This window comes from Mustela lutreola, chromosome 3 (genome assembly GCF_030435805.1).
Source record: "Mustela lutreola isolate mMusLut2 chromosome 3, mMusLut2.pri, whole genome shotgun sequence".
NCBI lineage: Eukaryota > Metazoa > Chordata > Mammalia > Carnivora > Mustelidae > Mustela > Mustela lutreola.
Genome location: NC_081292.1, coordinates 48,555,545 through 48,574,728, shown reverse-complemented (window position 1 = coordinate 48,574,728; position 19,184 = coordinate 48,555,545). Strand labels below are relative to the sequence as shown.

General features: G+C 35.0%; 1 protein-coding gene across 1 annotated transcript in view; it reads left to right on the top strand.

Moving 5' to 3' along the window:
• Positions 1-19,184, top strand: part of CNBD1 (cyclic nucleotide binding domain containing 1) — a 437,858-nt gene that overhangs the window by 26,589 nt on the left and 392,085 nt on the right. Inside the window, exon 3 of the mRNA XM_059168841.1 lies at positions 13,940-14,050. Coding sequence (XP_059024824.1) covers positions 13,940-14,050 — 111 coding nt within the window. The remainder of the gene's footprint in view (positions 1-13,939; positions 14,051-19,184) is intronic.

Sequence of the window (19,184 nt, the reverse complement as noted above, 5' to 3'; positions counted from 1 at the left end):
CAAAAGATATTTGCTGAGTGCCTGCCATTTACCTAGTAATTGAAGCATGAAAATCTTGTAGGCATGTTTTATACACTTGTTTCTTTATTTTTCCATATGTTATACTTAGATTTCACTGTTCCTTTGTATTTCTAATACTTGCTACTTATTTTTTTATCCAGTACTCAATTCTAGTTACTTGTCTAGTTACCTGTCTAGTTACCTGTCTCCAGGACTACTACATTTACAATTAAAGTTCCATTCTCAAGTCTCTTCTTATCTTAATTCCTCATTGTGTACTACAACAAAGTAAATATGTTTATTTCATTTATATTTAAAATTTTTTTTTAAAGGTTTTATTATTTATTTGATAGAGATCACAAGTAGACAGAGAGGCAGGCAGAGAGAGGGGGGGAAAGCAGGCTCCCTTGCTGAGCAGAGAGCTGGAACGGGGTTTGATCCCAGAACTCTGGGATCGTAACCTGAGCCGAAGACAGAGGCTTTAAACCACTGAGCCACCGAGGTGCCCCATTATTCATATATTTGTAATAGACTTTATTTTTTGAGCAGTTTTGTGTTTGCAGAAAAATTGAGCAGAAAGTAGAGTTTCCAAATACCCTTTACTCTCTTAGTTTCCCGTATTATTAACATCTTGCATAAGTGTGGTATATTTGTTGCAACTAATTAATCAATATGGTATATTACTATTGACTAAAGTCTATGTTTATAACAGGTTCACTGTGTTGCACATGCTAGGGTTTTTGACAAATGTATAAGGACATGTATTCACCATCACAGTATCATATAGAATATTTACTGCTCTAAACATTCCTTGTGTTTCACCTGCTCTTCCCTCCTTCCTTAATCTCTGGTAACCACCAATCTTATTTCTATAGTTTTACTCTTTCCAAAATGTTACATACTTGAAAAAATACAGTTATTAGCTATTTAAAATTGATTTCTTTCTCTTAGCAATGGTACATTTAAGATTCCTTCATCTTTTTTCATGACATGGTAGCTCATTTCCTTTTGTCACTGAATAATACTCATTATATGGATGTACTTCAGTTTATCTATTCAACTGAAGAATAGTTGCTTCCAAGTTTTCGCAATTATGAATAAACCTGCTATAAATATTCATGTACAGGTTTTTGTGTGAATGTTAAGTTACCAACTTGGGAAATACCAAAGAGTGCAATTGCTGTATTGCATGGTAAGAGTATGTTTAGTTTTGTAAGAAACCACCAAACTGGCCTCCAAAGTGTGAGTACCACCACCTTTCCACCAGCCATCACTGAGAGTTTTTGTTGCTCCATTCATTGACAGCAATTTGTGTTGTCAGTGTTCTGAATTTCAGCCATTCTAATAGGTGTGTTGTGGTGTCTCATGTTTTTCTTTTTTGTTTTGTTTTGTTTTGTTTTTTAGAGAGAGAGACATACACAAGTGGGGGTAGACACAGAAGGAGAGGAAAAGAATCTTGAGGAGGGTCTACGCTCAATGCAGAGCTCTACCTGGGGCTCAATCTCAGGACCCTTTGATCTTGACCTGAGCTGAAATCAGGAGTCAGACACTTACCCGAGCTACCCACACGCCCCTGATACCTTGTTATTTTAATTCGCTTGTCCCTGATGATCTGTAATGTGGAGCATCTTTTTATATATTAATTTTCCATCTGTATTTCTTCCTTGTGAGGTGTTTGTTCATATCTTTTACTGATTTTTTTAATTAGGTTGTTTGTTTTCTTATTGTTGAGTTTTAAAAGTTATTTTTATATTTTGGATATAAGCCCTTTATCAAATAGGTGTTTTGCAAATATTTTTTCCCAGTATGTGTATTATCTGTTCATTCTCACAGTAGTGTCTTGCAAGCAGAAGTTTTAAATGCTAATAAAGTTTAACTTATTAATTTTTCCTTTCATGAATGATGTTTTTGGTGTTTAATCTAAGAAGTCATCACCACACTGAAGGTCACTTAGATTATTTTCCAATTTTTTTTCCCTGCAAGTTATAAAATTATGGTTTTTACATTTAGGTCTGTCATCTATTTAGAGATAATTTTGTGCAGGGTGTAAAGTCTGTGTACCCATGCATTTTTTTTTTCCCAGAGAGATGTCCAGTTGTTATAATACCATTTTTGGAAAAAAATATCCTTTCTGTATTGAGCTGCCTTTGCTCTTTCGATTTGATCATGTGATTGTATACATGTGGATCTATTTCTGGGCTTACTGTTCTGTTTCATTGATCTTTTTTTTTTTTTTTAAAGATTTTATTTATTTATTTGGCAGAGAGAAATTACAAGTACACTGAGAGGCAGGCAGAGAGAGAGAGAAGGAAGCAGGCTCCCTGCTGAGCAGAGAGCCCGATGCAGGACTCGATCCCAGGACCCTGAGATCATGACCTGAGCCGAAGGCAGCGGCTTAACCCACTGAGCCACCCAGGCGCCCTCATTGATCTTTTTGTCTACACTTTTTTGCCCATATTATTTCTCTGATGTGTTTGTGAATTTCTACAGATATATCTTCAAATTTAATTTCTTATTCAACTCTCTCTAATTTGATCTTTGTCCTTTTCATTGTGTTTTTAATTTTAATAATTATAATTTTCATTTTGAGATGTTCCACCAAGTTCTTTTTTCAAATTTGTCTGGTCATTCCTGATAGTCTTTTGTTATTGATCATCACTGTTATTCTATCTTTTATTTCTACAAATATCTTATACCATTCTATACCCTATATCTAACATACATATAGTCTTTAGGAGTATAATTCTAATGCTCCACTCATGGTAACTTGTCTTTGCAGATAATCTTTTTGTGAAAGATTTGCTTATTCTCAACATATAATAACATGTGACCTAAATTGTGGATACTTTCCCCCAGGGAGAATTTATAACTTTCTCTTCCTAGAACCAGGATATATGAAGAAGCTGACATTCTTTCATTCTCCTTCAAGAATCTCTCTCTAAATCAAGGTCCTCAGGCTGGGCTCCCCTCCTTTTTCCTGGGTCAAGTTGCATTTTCTTCCCATTGCCCTCCTCAAAATCCTACCCCTCCTGTCTACTTCTTGTTCACATCTCAGGTATCCACTCACTTTCATTTCCTTTTTGTTGCAATATGGTGCTCCTCAGAGACATCACTTCCTCCTTGTCAGATGAATAATGTAACAGAAAGTTCTTTTGCATGATATGTGCAAGAACAGAGTTCTTTAGAGAATCAAGACTGTCATGATTTAGAAACTGTGAAGATCTTTTTTCTAAGGTGTGATGTTCTACACCTCAAGACAATGGGTGCCAGATATTTTCTTTTTAATAGTTCTATTACAACAATGAAAATTTCCCTTAGACTCATTGTGTAGGTCCTTTAAATAAAGAAGTAGAGTTTATATCTCTACACTTAAAAAAAAATACTTATCTGTTTTAAAGAGAGAGAGCACAAGCAGCAGGGGCAGAAGGAGAGGGGGAGAAAATCTTAAGCAGACTCTATACTGAGCATGGAGCCTGATGTGGGGCTGGATCTCAGGACCCTGAGGCCATAAATTGAGCTGAAACCAACAGTTAGATGCAAAACTGACTGAGCCACTGGGCCGCCCCTCTATCTCTACATTTTTAAAAATTGAAGAATTTGTTACTGTATGCATATATTCTGTAACTTGGTTTGTAGTAATAGTTATTATTTTTACATGCCTAATATATTATAAATGGTGGGTCAAAGCTTTGCTTTTATTACTTCTAACTAGTACAACAGTCCCAAAGGTAGATATTCCTTTTCTAAAGATAAATAAATGAGAAGTTGGAATTGTTTATAAGAGACAAAGCACAACTTCAGTTTATATGCTAATTGAGTATTTATTCTGGAAAAATTTTATGACAGGTCAATATCCCTATAAAAGGTTTAGATTGGGTCTTCAAGTCATATCTTTACAGTTGGCTTTGTCAAAACATATCTTTTAATTTTTTTTCCAGAAACTTTATGAATATAAAAAGTATAGGGATTAATCTTTATGATTAATGTATCTACTAATCAACTGTAGTGGCATAGGAGTAGAGCTCCTTTGAAAAAATAATCAAATAATTTTGAAGCCATGAAGTCATTGGAGGTGAGCTGTATCCGTAGATAAGGAAGCTGATCAAATGTACTCATAACTAGATACTAACATTTCAAAAAATTTCAGAAGTTAAGTCAGAAGAAACTGAATAGAATGACACTTTATAGTGGCATTATCTGAAGATTGCTGATTGATTGATCTTTCCATTTAGTAGCTAGGGTATGTTAAATACATTGACCTTATAACAGAACATTTTTTTCTTTAAATTACTAGTGTAATAAAATAATGAAATCCATTATATACAATGTAATATATAATAAATAAAAGAAAACATAAATCCATTTTATATAATGTATAATATATTATCTCTTTCTCTGTGTGTGTGTGTATATATATATATATATATATATATATATAAAGTGAACTTAATTTGTATTAAATTACAACTGCACCTTCTTCTAGTGCAGAAGAATAACATTTATATTCTTTTTAGTTTTCATCAAATAAATGTATAGATGCTATAATATATAAAAGAAAAATTCAGGAGGAAAAAATCTATAAGAGGTTGAATAGATTCAACTTTTTATGACTTGTTTTAATTAATTTAAAATGAAAAAATGTAAATTGCCTTAGGGAAATCACATAAATATAATTCATCAATAAGTATTTTATTAAAAGTGTATTTATTATTCCCAAATTTGTAAGCAGAACTAAACAGGATGCAGAAGATACATGCAGAAGATATAAGTTGTTAGGGTATATAAGTTGTTAACAACTTATAAGATATGAGTTGTTAGCAGTTATAGACAAACCCTAAATCTCAGTGGTTTAACATAATAGAAGTTTTTTTTGTTTCTCAGCTCAAACCTTATAGGGTTATTTTTGATTGGTAGGCTGTTCCCATTTTGTTCTCCCATCTTTCTGTGTGGTTTTCACATCTACCCTACTCATTTGCTTCAAGTTGGAAGGGAAAAAGACATGGAGAATCTTAGGTAGGAAGGTTTTTTGGTGAGGTTGGGAGCAGATTTTGATGGGCCTGGTCTGGAATGGTGCATATTACTTTCACCCTCTCTTCCATGTTCCATTGGCTAGAACTCAGCCATGAGACTACATCTAAGTGCAAGAAAGGTTGGGAAATGTACTTTTTAGCTCTGTGCCCGGGAAGAAAAAGACATGGTTTTTTGCAACATAGAGAAATTTTTGAGATGGATATAAAATCATTGTATATTAAAAATTGAATTGTTGTTATTTAGACATGTATCTATTAATTGATATATAAGGAACTGAGGCATATAAAGGATAAATGACCTGCTTAAGTTTATATAAAGTAGAAAAATTAATGTACAAATTTAGATCATTTTGAGCCCAAGACTAAGATTCTTTTATTTCTTATCATAGGCACAACCTAGTAGAGAACGCAAGTAACTACGTGTCATGTAGTTAGGGAACACCATCAAGGCTATTAACTGGGGCTCCTTCTTTGGCCTGAGATAGTATAATTGGTGTACAGCCTGAAGATTATTTTGATTGATTCACACAGTAATTTAAAACTTTTTAAAAAGTAAGTTATGGTCTTAGGCTGCTTAGGCTGCCATAACATAAAACCATAGATTGTCTTAAATACCGGAATATACCAGGCCTTCATGTGTACATGTGGAGAGAGAGAGGTCTTTCTCTTCTTCTTAGAAGACTACCAGTCCTATCGGATTAGGTCCCTACCCTCATTATCTCATTTAACTTTATATTCTTTTTTTTTCTTTTTTAAAAAAATTTATTTATTTTCAGCATAACAGTATTCATTATTTTTTCACCACACCCAGTGTTCCATGCAATACGTGACCTCTATAATACCCACCACCTGGTACCCCAACCTCCCACCCCCCTGCCACTTCAAACCCCTCAGATTCTTTTTCAGAGTCCTTAGTCTCTCATGATTCACCTCCCCTTCCAATTTACCACAACTCCCTTCTCCTCTCTAACACCCCTTGTCCTCCATGATATTTGTTATGCTCCACAAATAAGTGAAACCATATGATAATTGACTCTCTCTGCTTGACTTATTTCACTCAGCATAATCTCTTCCAGTCCCGTCCATGTTGATACAAAAGTTGGGTATTCATCCTATCTGATGGAGGCATAATACTCCATAGTGTATATGGACCACATTTTCTTTATCCATTCGTCCGTTGTAGGACATTTTGGTTCTTTCCGTAGTTTGGCGACCGTGGCCATTGCTGCTATAAACATTGGGGTACAGATGGCCCTTCTTTTTACGACATCTGTATCTTTGGGGTAAATACCTAGGAGTGCAATTGCAGGGTCATAGGGAAGCTCTGTTTTTAATTTCTTGAGGAATCTCCACACTGTTCTCCAAAGAGGCTGCACCAACTTGCATTCCCACCAACAGTGTAAGAAGGTTCCCCTTTCTCCACATCCCCTCCAACACATGTTGTTTCCTGTCTTGCTAATTTTGGCCATTCTAACTGGTGTAAAGTGATATCTCAATGTGGTTTTAATTTGAATCTCCCTGAGGGCTAGCGATGATGAACATTTTTTCATGTGTCTCATAGCCATTTGTATGTCTTTATTGGAGAAATGTCTGTCCATATCTTCTGCCCATTTTTTGATATGATTGTCTGTTTTATGTGTGTTGAGTTTGAAGAGTTCATTATAGATCCTGGATATCAACCTTTTGTCTGTACTGTCAATTGCAAATATCTTCTCCCATTCTGTGGGTTGCCTCTTTGTTTTCTCGACTGTTTCTTTGCTGTGCACAAGCTTTTGATTTTGATGAAGTCCCAAAAGTTCATCTTCGCTTTTGTTTCCTTTGCCTTTGGAGACATATCTTGAAAGAAGTTGCTGTGGCTGATATCGAAGAGATTGCTGCCTATGTTCTCCTCTAGGATTGTGATGGATTCCTGTCTCATGTTGAGGTCTTTTATCCATTTTGAGTTTATCTTTGTGTACGGTGTAAGAGAATGGTCGAGTTCCATTCTTCTACATATAGCTGCCCAGTTTTCCCAGCACCATATTCTAAAAGCTTCATCTCCAAATACAATTGCATTAGGGGCTGGGACTTCGACATATGAATTTTGGGGGGACAAATTCAACCTACAGCAGTTACTAATATTTAAAAATAAAAATTTCACATGAAACTTCAGACTTCTGGCTTCTGTAAAAGCAAACTAAACAAAACAAAAACAAAACAAAAGCCTGCAGAGTCTGCACTTTGGACTTTTCTTAATACGTGATAAAAATAAGAAAACAACAGCAGAGAGAGAGGAGGGTTGTGGCTTTATGGGCATTCTTTCCAGTTTAGCGTAGTCCCCACCTTTTAATACGTGCTTGGCTATTATAAGCATTTAATTTTGTGACCTTTGGATATAGAGCACCCTGAAAGTGTTCTAGAGCTCTTGTGAGTAAATCTATAGGTTTTGGATGTATCTCCCCTTCATCTGCTTGAGGAAATTGAAGTTCTTTTTTTGTAGGGGAGTTTCCTTGCAGGTGAGCATCAATAAGGTAATGAACTTTGTCAATAGACAGTGTTTACTCATAGCCTAGGAAATTATGAAAGTTATTTTGTGGATAGTATTCAAGTGTCAAATAGCTATTTGGATCCATAGTCATCCTTGCCATAATTCTTAATCTTTCTGTGTTCCTGGCTGTCTAATTATATTTATATCATTTCTCTTAATCTATTCTGCTATCCATATTTAAAGCAATTATTTGCAGACATTACATAGTTTTAGACAATAATACATACCTACTGAATGCAGAGAACTATATGTTTTTATTTCAAAAGAGATACAGAAATAGGAATATGCTGTCAAGTTACTTTTTGTGATGTAGAATATACATCATAGCATCATAGGGCACTTAGGGCCTCATTCTGAAAATTGTACCATTCCTAGTTCTAACATTTGATTCTTCCACTTTAACGTTTCACATCTTTTGCTTCTTGATGATACTACTTTGGAGACAGATCAGAACCACTGGCCCATGTACACCAGCCACCAAATCTTGAAAATTCTCAGCATTAGTGAAGCAAGCAACTCAGTCATACATATAGAAAATGACAACAGTGAAGGTCTTAGCATTTTGGTGTAAACTTCTCAGTTACTCCAAAGATGATATATCCAGATCACAGATTGGGGTAAGTTTCCAAGTCTTGTAGAATAGACTCCATGTAGACAAAGGAAAGAGGTCCGACTTTAGTATTTCTTGGCTCTCAATTACTTTTTCTACAAAATGGGGATGATAAGAATATCAGCTAATATAGTTGTATAAGGATAAATTATCTGAAACATGTAAACTGCCTAGAATAATGGCTGTCACTTAGTAAGAACTAACATGTTTTATTATTTTGGGGGTGCAGTATATCCAAAAGGTTAAGACAATTTTTTTTAAAGATTGTTTTATCTACCTACCTACCTATCTATCTTATTTAGAGAAAGAATGTGAGAGAGGGCTCATGAGGGGAGGGGCAAAGAGAAAGGGAGAGAGAGAATTCTTAAGCAGACTCCCTGCTGAGCATGGAGTCTGACCCAGGGCTCCATTGCAGGATCTGGTGATCATTACCTGAACCCAAACCAGGAGGCACCCTGAGAATGGATTTTCAAGTCAATTTAGTTTTCCTTTGTATTCTGTGTCCTCTACTTCCTAGTTATATTAATCAAGTTTGCAGTTTCTTTATGTGTAAAATGGGCAGTAAAGAATAGCAACCTTGTCAGGTTATATAAATATATAATGAGACAAATCATGTAAAGATCTTAGTCTAATGTTTTGCATATAATAAGTACTCGACATATTACAAGTAGATGTGTAAAATAGATGATTGTAAAATGCTAGTTCCAAATGGGGAGAAAAAAAAGATCTTGGAAAAGCTTCTAATGATATCAGTGACTAGATTTTAAAAAGAGTGGATTCTAGGGGTGCCTGGGTGGCTCAGTTAGTTAAGCGTCTGCCTTCAGCTTGGGTCATGATCCCAGGGCCCTGGGATCGAGCCCAACATCAGGCTCCCTGTTCAACCGAAGCTTGCTTCTCCCTCCTCCCTGCTCCTGCTCTCTCTTGCTATCTTGTCCCTCTCTCTCTTAAATAAATAGATAAAAACTTTTTTTTTTTTTTTTTTAAAGAGTGGATTCTTGGGACGCCTGGCTGGCTCAGTTGGTTAAGCAGCTGCCTTTGGCTCAGGTCATGATCCCAACGTCCTGGGATCGAGTCCCACATCGGGCTCCTTGCTCTGTAGGGAGCCTGCTTCTCCCTCTAACTCTGCCTTCCACTCTGTCTGCCTGTGCTTGCTCTCACTCACTCTCTCTCTGACAAATAAATAAATAAAATCTTTTAAAAAAAAAAAAGAGTGGATTCTTGTTCTGTGTATCTCTGTAGTGTGAGATTAGGCATGAAAATACCTAATGTCATATTAAATCAAATCCACATTGCATTATGTGAATCAATTAACTTACATAACATTCTTAAAGTATGGAATATTTGTTTTATGTAAAGAATTAATATTATGTTTTAGGAAACTTTGGCCAGGAGGAAATAAGCTATTATAAATATTTTATAGTGTGTTGATATTATTTATATTGACAGTGAAACAAGAAAAGCCTTCTTGAGGATTTTTATATTCATTGCCATGTGGCAAATATTGACTAAGTTGTTTGTCAGTGTTCATTTTTAAGTATTATCATTTTTTCCCCATTTTATTTTATTTTATTTTTCAGTGTTCCAAAATTCACTGTTTATGCACCACACTCAGTGCTCCATGCAATACGTGCCCTCCATAATACCCACCACCAGGCTCACCCAACCCCCAACCCCTCCCCTCCAAAACCCTGTTTGTTTCACAGAGTCCACAGTCTCTCATAGTTTGTCTCCCCCAACTTACTTCTCCTCTCCATCTACCAATGTCCTCCGTGTTATTCCTTATGCTCCACAAGTAAGTGAAACCATATGATAATTTTTTAAAATTAATTTATTTATTATCAGCATAACAGTATTCATTATTTTTTCACCACACCCAGTGTTCCATGCAATCTGTGCCCTCTATAATACCCACCACCTGGTACCCCAACCTCCCACCCCCCTGCCACTTCAAACCCTTCAGATTGTTTTTCAGAGTCCATAGAAACCATATGATAATTGACTCCTCTGCTTGACTTATAATCTCTTCTAGTTCTGTCCATGTTGATATAAAAGATGGGTATTCGTCCTTTCTGATGGAGGCATAATACTCCATTGTATATACGGACCATATCTTCTTTATCCACTTGTCTGTCGAAGGGCATCTTGGTTCTTTCCACAGTTTGGTGACTGTGGTCATTGCTGCTATGAACATTGGGGTACAGATGGCCCTTCTTTTCACTACATCTGTATCTTTGGAGTAAATACCCAGGAGTGCAATTGCAGGGTCATAGGGAAGCTCTATTTTTAATTTCTTAAGGAATCTCTACACTGTTTTCCAAAGTGGCTGCACCAACTTGTATTCCCACCAACAGTGTAAGAGGATTCCCTTTCTCCACCTCCTCTCCAACACTTGTTATTTACTGTCTTATTAATTTTGGACATTGTAACTGGTGTAAGGTGGTATCTCAATGTGGTTTTGATTTGAATCTCCCTGATGGCTAATGATGCTGAACATTTTTTTATGTGCCTGTTAGCCATTTCTATGTCGTCTTTGGAGGAGTGTCTGTTCATGTCTTCTGCCAATTTTTTGACATGATTATCTGTTTTGTGTGTGTTGAGTGTGAGGGGTTCTTTATGGATCTTGGATATAAGCCCTTTGTCTATAGTGTCATTTGCAAATGTCTTTTCCCATTCTGTGGGTTGCCTTTTTGTTTTGTTGACTGTTTCCTTTGCTGTGCAGAAACATTTGGTCTCGATGAAGTCCCAAAAGTTCATTTTCACTTTTCTTTCCTTTGCCTTTGGAGACATATCTAGAAAGAAGTTGCTGTGGCCGATGTCAAAGAGATTGCTGCCTATGTTCTCCTCTCTGATTTTGATAGATTCCAGCCTCATGTTGAGGTCTTTTATCCATTTCATGTTTATCTTTATGTATGGTGTAAGAGAATGGTTGAGTTTCATTCTTCTACATATTGCTATCCCATTTTCCAAGCACCATTTATTGAAGAGACTGTCTTTTTTCCACTGTATATTTTTTTCCTGATTTTTCAAAGATTATTTGACCATAAAGTTGAGGGTCCATATCTGGGCTCGCTGCTCTATTCCACTGGTCTATGTGTCTGTTTTTGTGCCAGTACCATGCTGTCTTGGTGATCACTGCTTTGTAGTAAAGCTTAAAATCAGGCAACACGATGCCCCCAGTTTTGTTCTTCTTTATCAACATTTCCTTAGCAACTCGAGAACCTTCTGGTTCCATACAAATTTTGGGATTGTTTGTTCCAGCTCTTTGAAAAATACCTGTGGGATTTTGATTGGGATGGCATTGAAAGTATCAATTGCTCTAGGCAGTATAGACATTTTAACAATGTTTATTTTCTGATCCATGAGCATAAAATACTCTTCCATATTTTTGTGTCTTCTTCAATTTCCTTTATGAGTGTTCTGTAGTTCCTCGAGTATAGATCCTTTACTCTTTGGTGAGGTTTATTCCCAGGTATCTTATGGTTCTTGGTGCCATAGTAAATGGAATCGATTCTCTAATTTCCCTTTCTATATTTTCATTGTTAGTGTATAAAAAAGCAACTAATTTCTGTACATTGATTTTGTATCCTGCCACATTACTGAATTGCTATATAGTTCTAGTAGTTTGGGGGTGGAGTCTTTTGGGTTTTCCATATAAAGTATCATGTCATCTGCCAAGACTGAGAGTTTGACTTCTTCTTTGCCAATTTGAATACCTTTTATTTCTTTTTTTATTTCCTTTTATTTCTGATTGCTGTTGCTAGGACTTCTAGTACTGTGTTGAACAACAGTGGCAAGAGTGGACATCCTTGTCGTGTTCCTGGTATCAAAGGGAAGGCTGTCAGCTTTTTCCCATTGAGGATGATATTCACTATGGGTTTTTCATAGATAGATTTTATGAAGTTGAGGAATGTTCCCTCTATCCCTATACTTTGAAGATTTTAATCAGGAATGGGTGCTGTATCTTGTCAAAAGCTTTTTCTGCATCAATTGAGAGGACCATGTGGTTCTTCTGTCTTCTCTTATTGATTTGTTCTGTTACATTGATTGATTTGAGAATGTTGAACCACCTTTGTGTCCCATGGATAAATCCCACCTGATCATGTGGATAATTTTTTTTAAGATTTTATTTATTTATTTGAGAGACAGAGATCACAAGTAGGCAGAGAGGCAGGCAGAGAGAGAGGAGGAAGCAGGCTCCCTGCTGAGCAGAGAGCCCGATGCAAGGCTTGATCACAGGACCCTGAGATCATGACCTGAGCTGAAGGCAGAGGCTTAACCCGCTGAGCCACCCAGGTGCCCCGTGGATAATTTTTTAAATGTACTATTGGATCCTATTAGCTAGGATCTTGTTGAGAATCTTGGCATCCATGTTCATCAGGGATATTGGTCTGAAATTCTCCTTTTTGGTGGAATCTTTGCCTGGGTTGGGGATCAGGGTAATGCTGGCTTCATAAAAAGAGTCTGGAAGTTTTCCTTCTGTTTCTATTTTTTTGAAATAGCTTCAGAAGAATAGGGATTATTTCTTCTTTGAATGTTTGATAGAATTCTCCAGGGAATCCATCAGGTCTTGGGTTCTTGTTTCTTGGGAGGTTTTTGATCACTGCTTCAATCTTGTTACTAGATATTGGTCTATTCAGGTTGTTAATTTCTTCCTGATTCAGTTTTAGAAGTTTATAGGTTTCCAGGAATGCATCCATTTCAGCTTCCTTAACTCATTGACATATTAAGTGTGATCATTTTTGATAATTATTGAAAAAAGCTGTTAAGATGAATGCTTAACATTTAAAAACAGTTGACCAACTATTCATGGTGGTTGTCAATTAAAAATGGAATGAAGCACATTTTCCAGAAATATAAGTCATTATGTGACACTGAGTGATAATTTACTATATCCAGTGGATCTTGCTATTGGCATTTTTAGTATTTGCCATGGATTGCAAAACTGGCTACAATTAAGAATCACCTGGAGAAGGAAATTTATTTATTTATTTATTTGACAGAAAGAGAGGTAAAGAGAGAGCATAAACAGAGGGAGTGGCAGGCAGAGGAAGAGTTAGAAGCAGACTCCCCACTGAGCAGGGAGACAGATGATGCTGGGCTTGATCCCAGGATGCTGGGATCATGACCTGAGAGGAAGGCAGACACTTAACCAAGTGAGCCATTTAAGTCCACTGTGGAGTAGGATATCTAAAATAGAGAAGTCCACACTGACTTCCATCTTTGGAGATCTTGTTTCCTCAGGAAAAGGATCAGAAATCTGTACTTAAAAGAAGCATCCCAATGATTCCAGTGATCTTCTGGATTGGGAAGTTCTGATCTTTTGCTCTAACACATCATTATTCCGGTCCTAAAAATACAGTGCATGAGATTTTCATAAATCATCACAAAGATTCAGATAAATATACTTTTTGGTAATGTATATGTGAACTCTATTTGAATCATTTTGGAGGAATTTAATTATGTGGCATATTTTATGTAAAGGCTTTCATCAATTACAGAAATAAAATTTTTAAGAAGGCTCAACTTAAAATTAAATTTTTGGAATTGACATTCCCATAAATCTGATGTTCATAAAATATTTCTTACTGAGGCACACTATGGACAATTTTTATAGTGGATAATTTTAAAGCATAGAGTATTTAGGTTTCATACTTTTTTATTTGCTTTTTAGGGTAAATAGTTGTATGTCTGAAGTTAAAAATCTTTCTCTCGGAAACTATTATCTGATGATATCTAAATTTTAATTTTTCTCTCTTTATATTTTTAAAACAGGAGTGCTAGCAGTGTGTTCTCAGCTCACACTATGTTTATAAAGCAATATCCTAAAATATTCCTGCAGAAAAAACCCAGACTGCCTAAACTTTTCAAACTGGAGGGAAAAAGGTAATGATATCTTCTTTTGGAAGCAAGATTGGTGTGTGTGCACATTAAAGAACAAATGAAACTCAAATAATGAAAGTATTTGATCTGTTTCCAGCATTCCGTGCTAGGGAACTCCCAGGCAAATGGAGTTTGATAGGAAAGAATAAATTCACACAGTTGTTTTGAAGGAATTTTAATTATATGGTATGATAATTAGTACTAATAAATGTATGTTGCTCCTTTAGTTTTATCATTAAAATAAATAAGCAACTAGCCCTATATAATAAACATAATAAAAGAAAATACTATTAAGAATGTGAAAGATAATACAGTAAATGATACAGAAAACTAAGAAAATTATAAATTATGATAGAATACCTTATATAGCTTGAGGCTAATTTGATAATCTAGATTTTATTGGTTAATTTTCTAAAAAACTGTGGTACTGAATTTATTCAAGAAGATAAACATTAAAAAATTATTACAGTATAAATAGAAATTGTGCAAAGCATTCTTCAAAAGTATTTTTTGAAGCAAAAAAGAACAAAAGCAAAAGTTAAAAACCCATAACCCAAGTGATATCACTAGAAGTTCTTTTCAAATGTCCAAGGAAAGGTAATTTCTGTGCAATTTAATTTTCCTATAGTGTTGAAAATAAAAAATAGTTTGTGAATTTGCCATGTATGTATAACTCTGATATCAAAATTTAACAGGAGTGGTTACAGTAATAAAGAAGAAATACCAATTTTTATTATGTGTATATAGGCAAACATACACAAAATTTAGCGCAATAGTGTATTAGATTTATATATCATGTTTAAATTGGCTTCATCTCATGAGTGTAAAGAAGGTTCATTATTAGAAAAGCTATTATTATAACTTTATAATATGATTAGCTCAAGGAGAAACTGTATGATCTATCAGTGCATAAAGGTATTTGATGTAATTCAGTATCTATGTCTCATTGTAAAATAAAATCATGCTTTTACGTGTAATGTGTATAGTAGGTGGCTATTAAATAGTACAAAACATTTATTTTTTCATCTAGAAAGAAACTACTCTAAAGTAGCAATAAAAACACCTTAAGCTGAATTAAAATAAAATTTCATAAAATGTATTAAGAAATTATAAATCTCTAAGCTTAGCTTACACTGGTCCTTCATGTAATGTGAGAAACCCATATATGCCTGGACAATGGGACTAGAGCTTGGGTGATTCAGAGAAGCTTTCGGCAGAATATAATTGATGAGGAAACATGAATCTATTCAATCTATTAAAAGTATTCATCAGTAGCTTTTACCTATTATCATTATTGCTGTATTCAACACTCTATAATTCATTTAACATAAATGTCATGTGAACACAAATGTCATGTGACAGATACAATAGTAAGACTTTGAAGTATGGCATGTGCCTGGTTGTGAACGTCTGGTGAGAATGCCTGATGGCAGGCATTTGCTAAATATTGAAGAGCAGGAGAGTAGAAGAAATGCTTCATACAACCATTAAATTCGCTTGGAGCAATGCCACATTAATGAAAATAAATGGAAAACCTGGCTGAGACATAGGGAAACAGTTCTACCTGAGCAAAAAATGTGAATACAGAGAAAAAATGAGATCAAGGACTGGTCAGAACTATAATGATTATCTAAAATTTATTTTATTTATGAATTAAGTAGAGGGAAGGTAAATTTTTGGTAGATTTCCAGATACAGAATATCAAATAGACAGCATTTCTTTTAAAAAAGCACTGAATTTTCACCCAAATGTCTTGGATTTGAATTTCTGTTTTGTCCAATTGTGGCAGCATGAATTTGGGATAGTTTCTGAATATCGACTGCTCTGTTTTAAGTCAGGAAGAGAAGATAATATCCTCCTTCAGAGTTATGCATGGAACAAACTTTTTAATTGTACTAACTCTTATTATTCTCATGGACTTATAGATATAGGCAGTGATGTTTTATATAGATTTATACCAACTGTCAAGAAATTCTGCCTCTTTTCAAATGAGTTTATCAACAATGACAATAATGAATTAATACATATAATACATAACAAATCACTGCATTCTTCACTTCAATAGGTTTAATACTTACCCTTTTTTAAACAAAAAAAGACAGACTTAAAAAATCTTCCTAATTAAAATATGCTTGGCATACAATATTATATTAGTTTCAGGTATAAAACAGTGATTCAGCAAAACTGTACATTTTGCTATGCTCACAAGTGTATCTACCAACTGTCACCATACAATGGTATTATAGTACCACTGACTATATGCTCTAGGATGTGCCTATCATCCCTGTCCCTTAGTCATTCCATAACTGGAAGCCTGTATCCCCTACTCTCCTTCACCCATTTTGCCCTCCCTCCCAATCGGGAAACCACTAATTTGCTCTTTGACTTATGGGTCTCTTTCTGCTTTTATTTGTTTATGTATTTGTTTTATTTTTTAGATTCCTTATACGGTATTTGCCTTTCTCTGCCTGAGTTATTTCATTTAACATAACACCCTCTGGGGCCATCCATGTTGTTACAAATATGGCAAGATCTCATTCTTTTTCTTATGGCTAAGTAATATTCCATTGTATATATACCACATCATCTTTATCCATTCATCAATGGACATTTTGGGTGGCTTCTTTATCTTGTCTGTTATAAATAATGCTTCAATAAACAGTAATGCATATATCTTTTTTAGTTAGTGTTTTCATTTCTTTTGGGTAATTGTCCATTAGTGAAATTATTAACTTGTATTTCTATTTTCAATTTTTGGAGGAAACTCTATACTGCTATCCACAGTAGCTGTACCAATTTTTATTCCCATCGACAGTGCATGAGGGTTCTTTTTTCTTCACATCATCACCAACACTTGTTATTTCTTAGAAAAGACATAGACTTTATTATTTTTTTTTAAGATTTTATCCATCTACTTGACAGACAGAGATTACAAGTAGGCAGAGAGGCAGGCAGAGAGAGAGAGAGAGAGAGAGAGAGAGAGAGAGAGAGGAAGAAGCAGGGTCCCCGCTAAGCAGATAGCCCGATGTGGGGCTCAATCCCAGGACCCTGGGATTCTGACCTGAGTCGAAGGCAGAGGCTTTATTAACCCACTGAGCCACCCAGGTGCTCCAAAAAGACATAGACTTTAATCAGTACACCTGCATATCAGCTCATTTTTGGAGTAAAAGAAGTTTAAGGAAGTGATAGCAACTGAGAAAACAATAAGCATCACAGAATGTGTTAATCTTTGTTGAAGATATATTTATCAAATAAGTAATGTTTTAGGAGGTTAAGAATTCATGTATTTACAAGGAAGCTTGTATTCTTATTTGAGTTTTATAAATCTTTTGACTTACCTTTTTGGATAGTAAGGTTTTTTTTTTTTTTCTTTTAGAGAATGAAAAATAAGTGTCTAAGCTGCAACTTTTATACTGGGAAAATTTAGTCCACAGTTTTAACCATTTTTCATTTGTCTGTGGGCTTATTTTAATGTTAAACTACAAAGTTGTGTATGGGCTTTGGTTATAATGTACTCATCTCATCAAATTTAGCATCAAATCAGAAATTGCACTTAATATGCAGAGTGTGGCATTTTAGAGTTTTTTGATACATTTTTACTCCACATTTTAATGAAGTCCAATCAGTATCTATTATTTAAAAAATTTAATTCTCATTAGACATAGGATCAAATAAGGACAAAGAAAAAGGAGTAACTTGCTATGTTTAGAAGGAGTTTCAGGTTTATAACTAATAACAGGTTATAACAGGTTTATAACCAGATAATGGTAAAATTCAGTAAAACCATTTTAACTTAGCTTGTGTAATATAACTTACAACTGAATAATTTGATTTGGGAAGAGTAAAAGGATTTTAGTAGCATGCCATATTGTGGTTCCTGCCCATCAACCCCAGGATTTTACTAAGAGTATTTTTTCAACGTGCTAGAGGCATCCTGACTAGAAGAGGTCTGCTGGGATGCTTCTCATGGGCCCAGAAGTCTGGCCATGCTCAGTTGGACAAATTACTAATTAGTCCAAAAGCTGTCAAAGCATGTTTTGTATAAGGAATTAATGCTTCAGTTTGGACTTCAGATTCTAAAGAGACTAGGATATCTCAGCTGCTTGAATTGAAACTCAAAATTTTACTTCTAGTTCTAAAAGCAGCAGTAACATGTACCTTTGATCTGGGTCAAAATGATGTGGAACTTTTCTGTAATAAATACATTTTTTCCAAACACATTTTAAAACAGCCATTTGGTATAGTACACATACTACCTTGATGGATTATAAATTCTCTCTGAAACTGTAAGTGCAGAAAATGCTGGAAAACAAAGATGAATATCTGGAAACGAAGCAACTGAAAACCTATAGCAAATGGATTCTGATAGTCTGACTCAAAAAAAAAAAAAAATCTCTGCAAAATTACTTTTTTAGCTTGTGGTTTTCTTTTGAGATTTGGACTTCATTTCATTCCCTAACATTGTGAAAATTATCCATGTGCTACAGCTACATCTAAGTAGTGCTTATTTCATGCTAGCTTGAATCTGGCCTCAGGGTAATTAAACATAGGGTATTTGAAAAATGTGTATTTAACATTAGAACAAATGGAACTCTCCTTTTTATGATTATAAACCCCCTATTTTCTCTGAAGTTCTGAAGTCTATCGAATGAGATGTTTCCTGTGTCTTCTTAAAGTCAGAACTATCATAATTCTGTTGTATTATTTTTCTCTAAAAAGAAAAGCAAAAATTTACATTATCTGGAAGAAACCTTACGATAATATTTTATCATTTGTTTATTCATTTAAATAATATCTACTGAGTACTGACCGTATCTTAAGTATAAGTGACACGAGGTCTGTACTCAGAAGATATGGCTTCGTAGCACTGGCAGGCACAAAGAGGTAACAAAAAATATATATATAAATATATATAAGTATCAGAGGTGACAGAGGTGATTGGGAGGTGGTTTCCACTCAGAGTACTTACGTTAATTGCAGACAATGTACTGGAAGATCAGCGCAAGGATCCTTGAGGAAGTGTTGTTGAAGTTCAGGGTTAAGTAAGAGTGGGCTAGGAGAAGATAAATGGTCCCTGAGACAAAAACAAAAGAAAACAAAGCAAAACCAAAACACCCAAGTGCATGTGGTGGTCTTC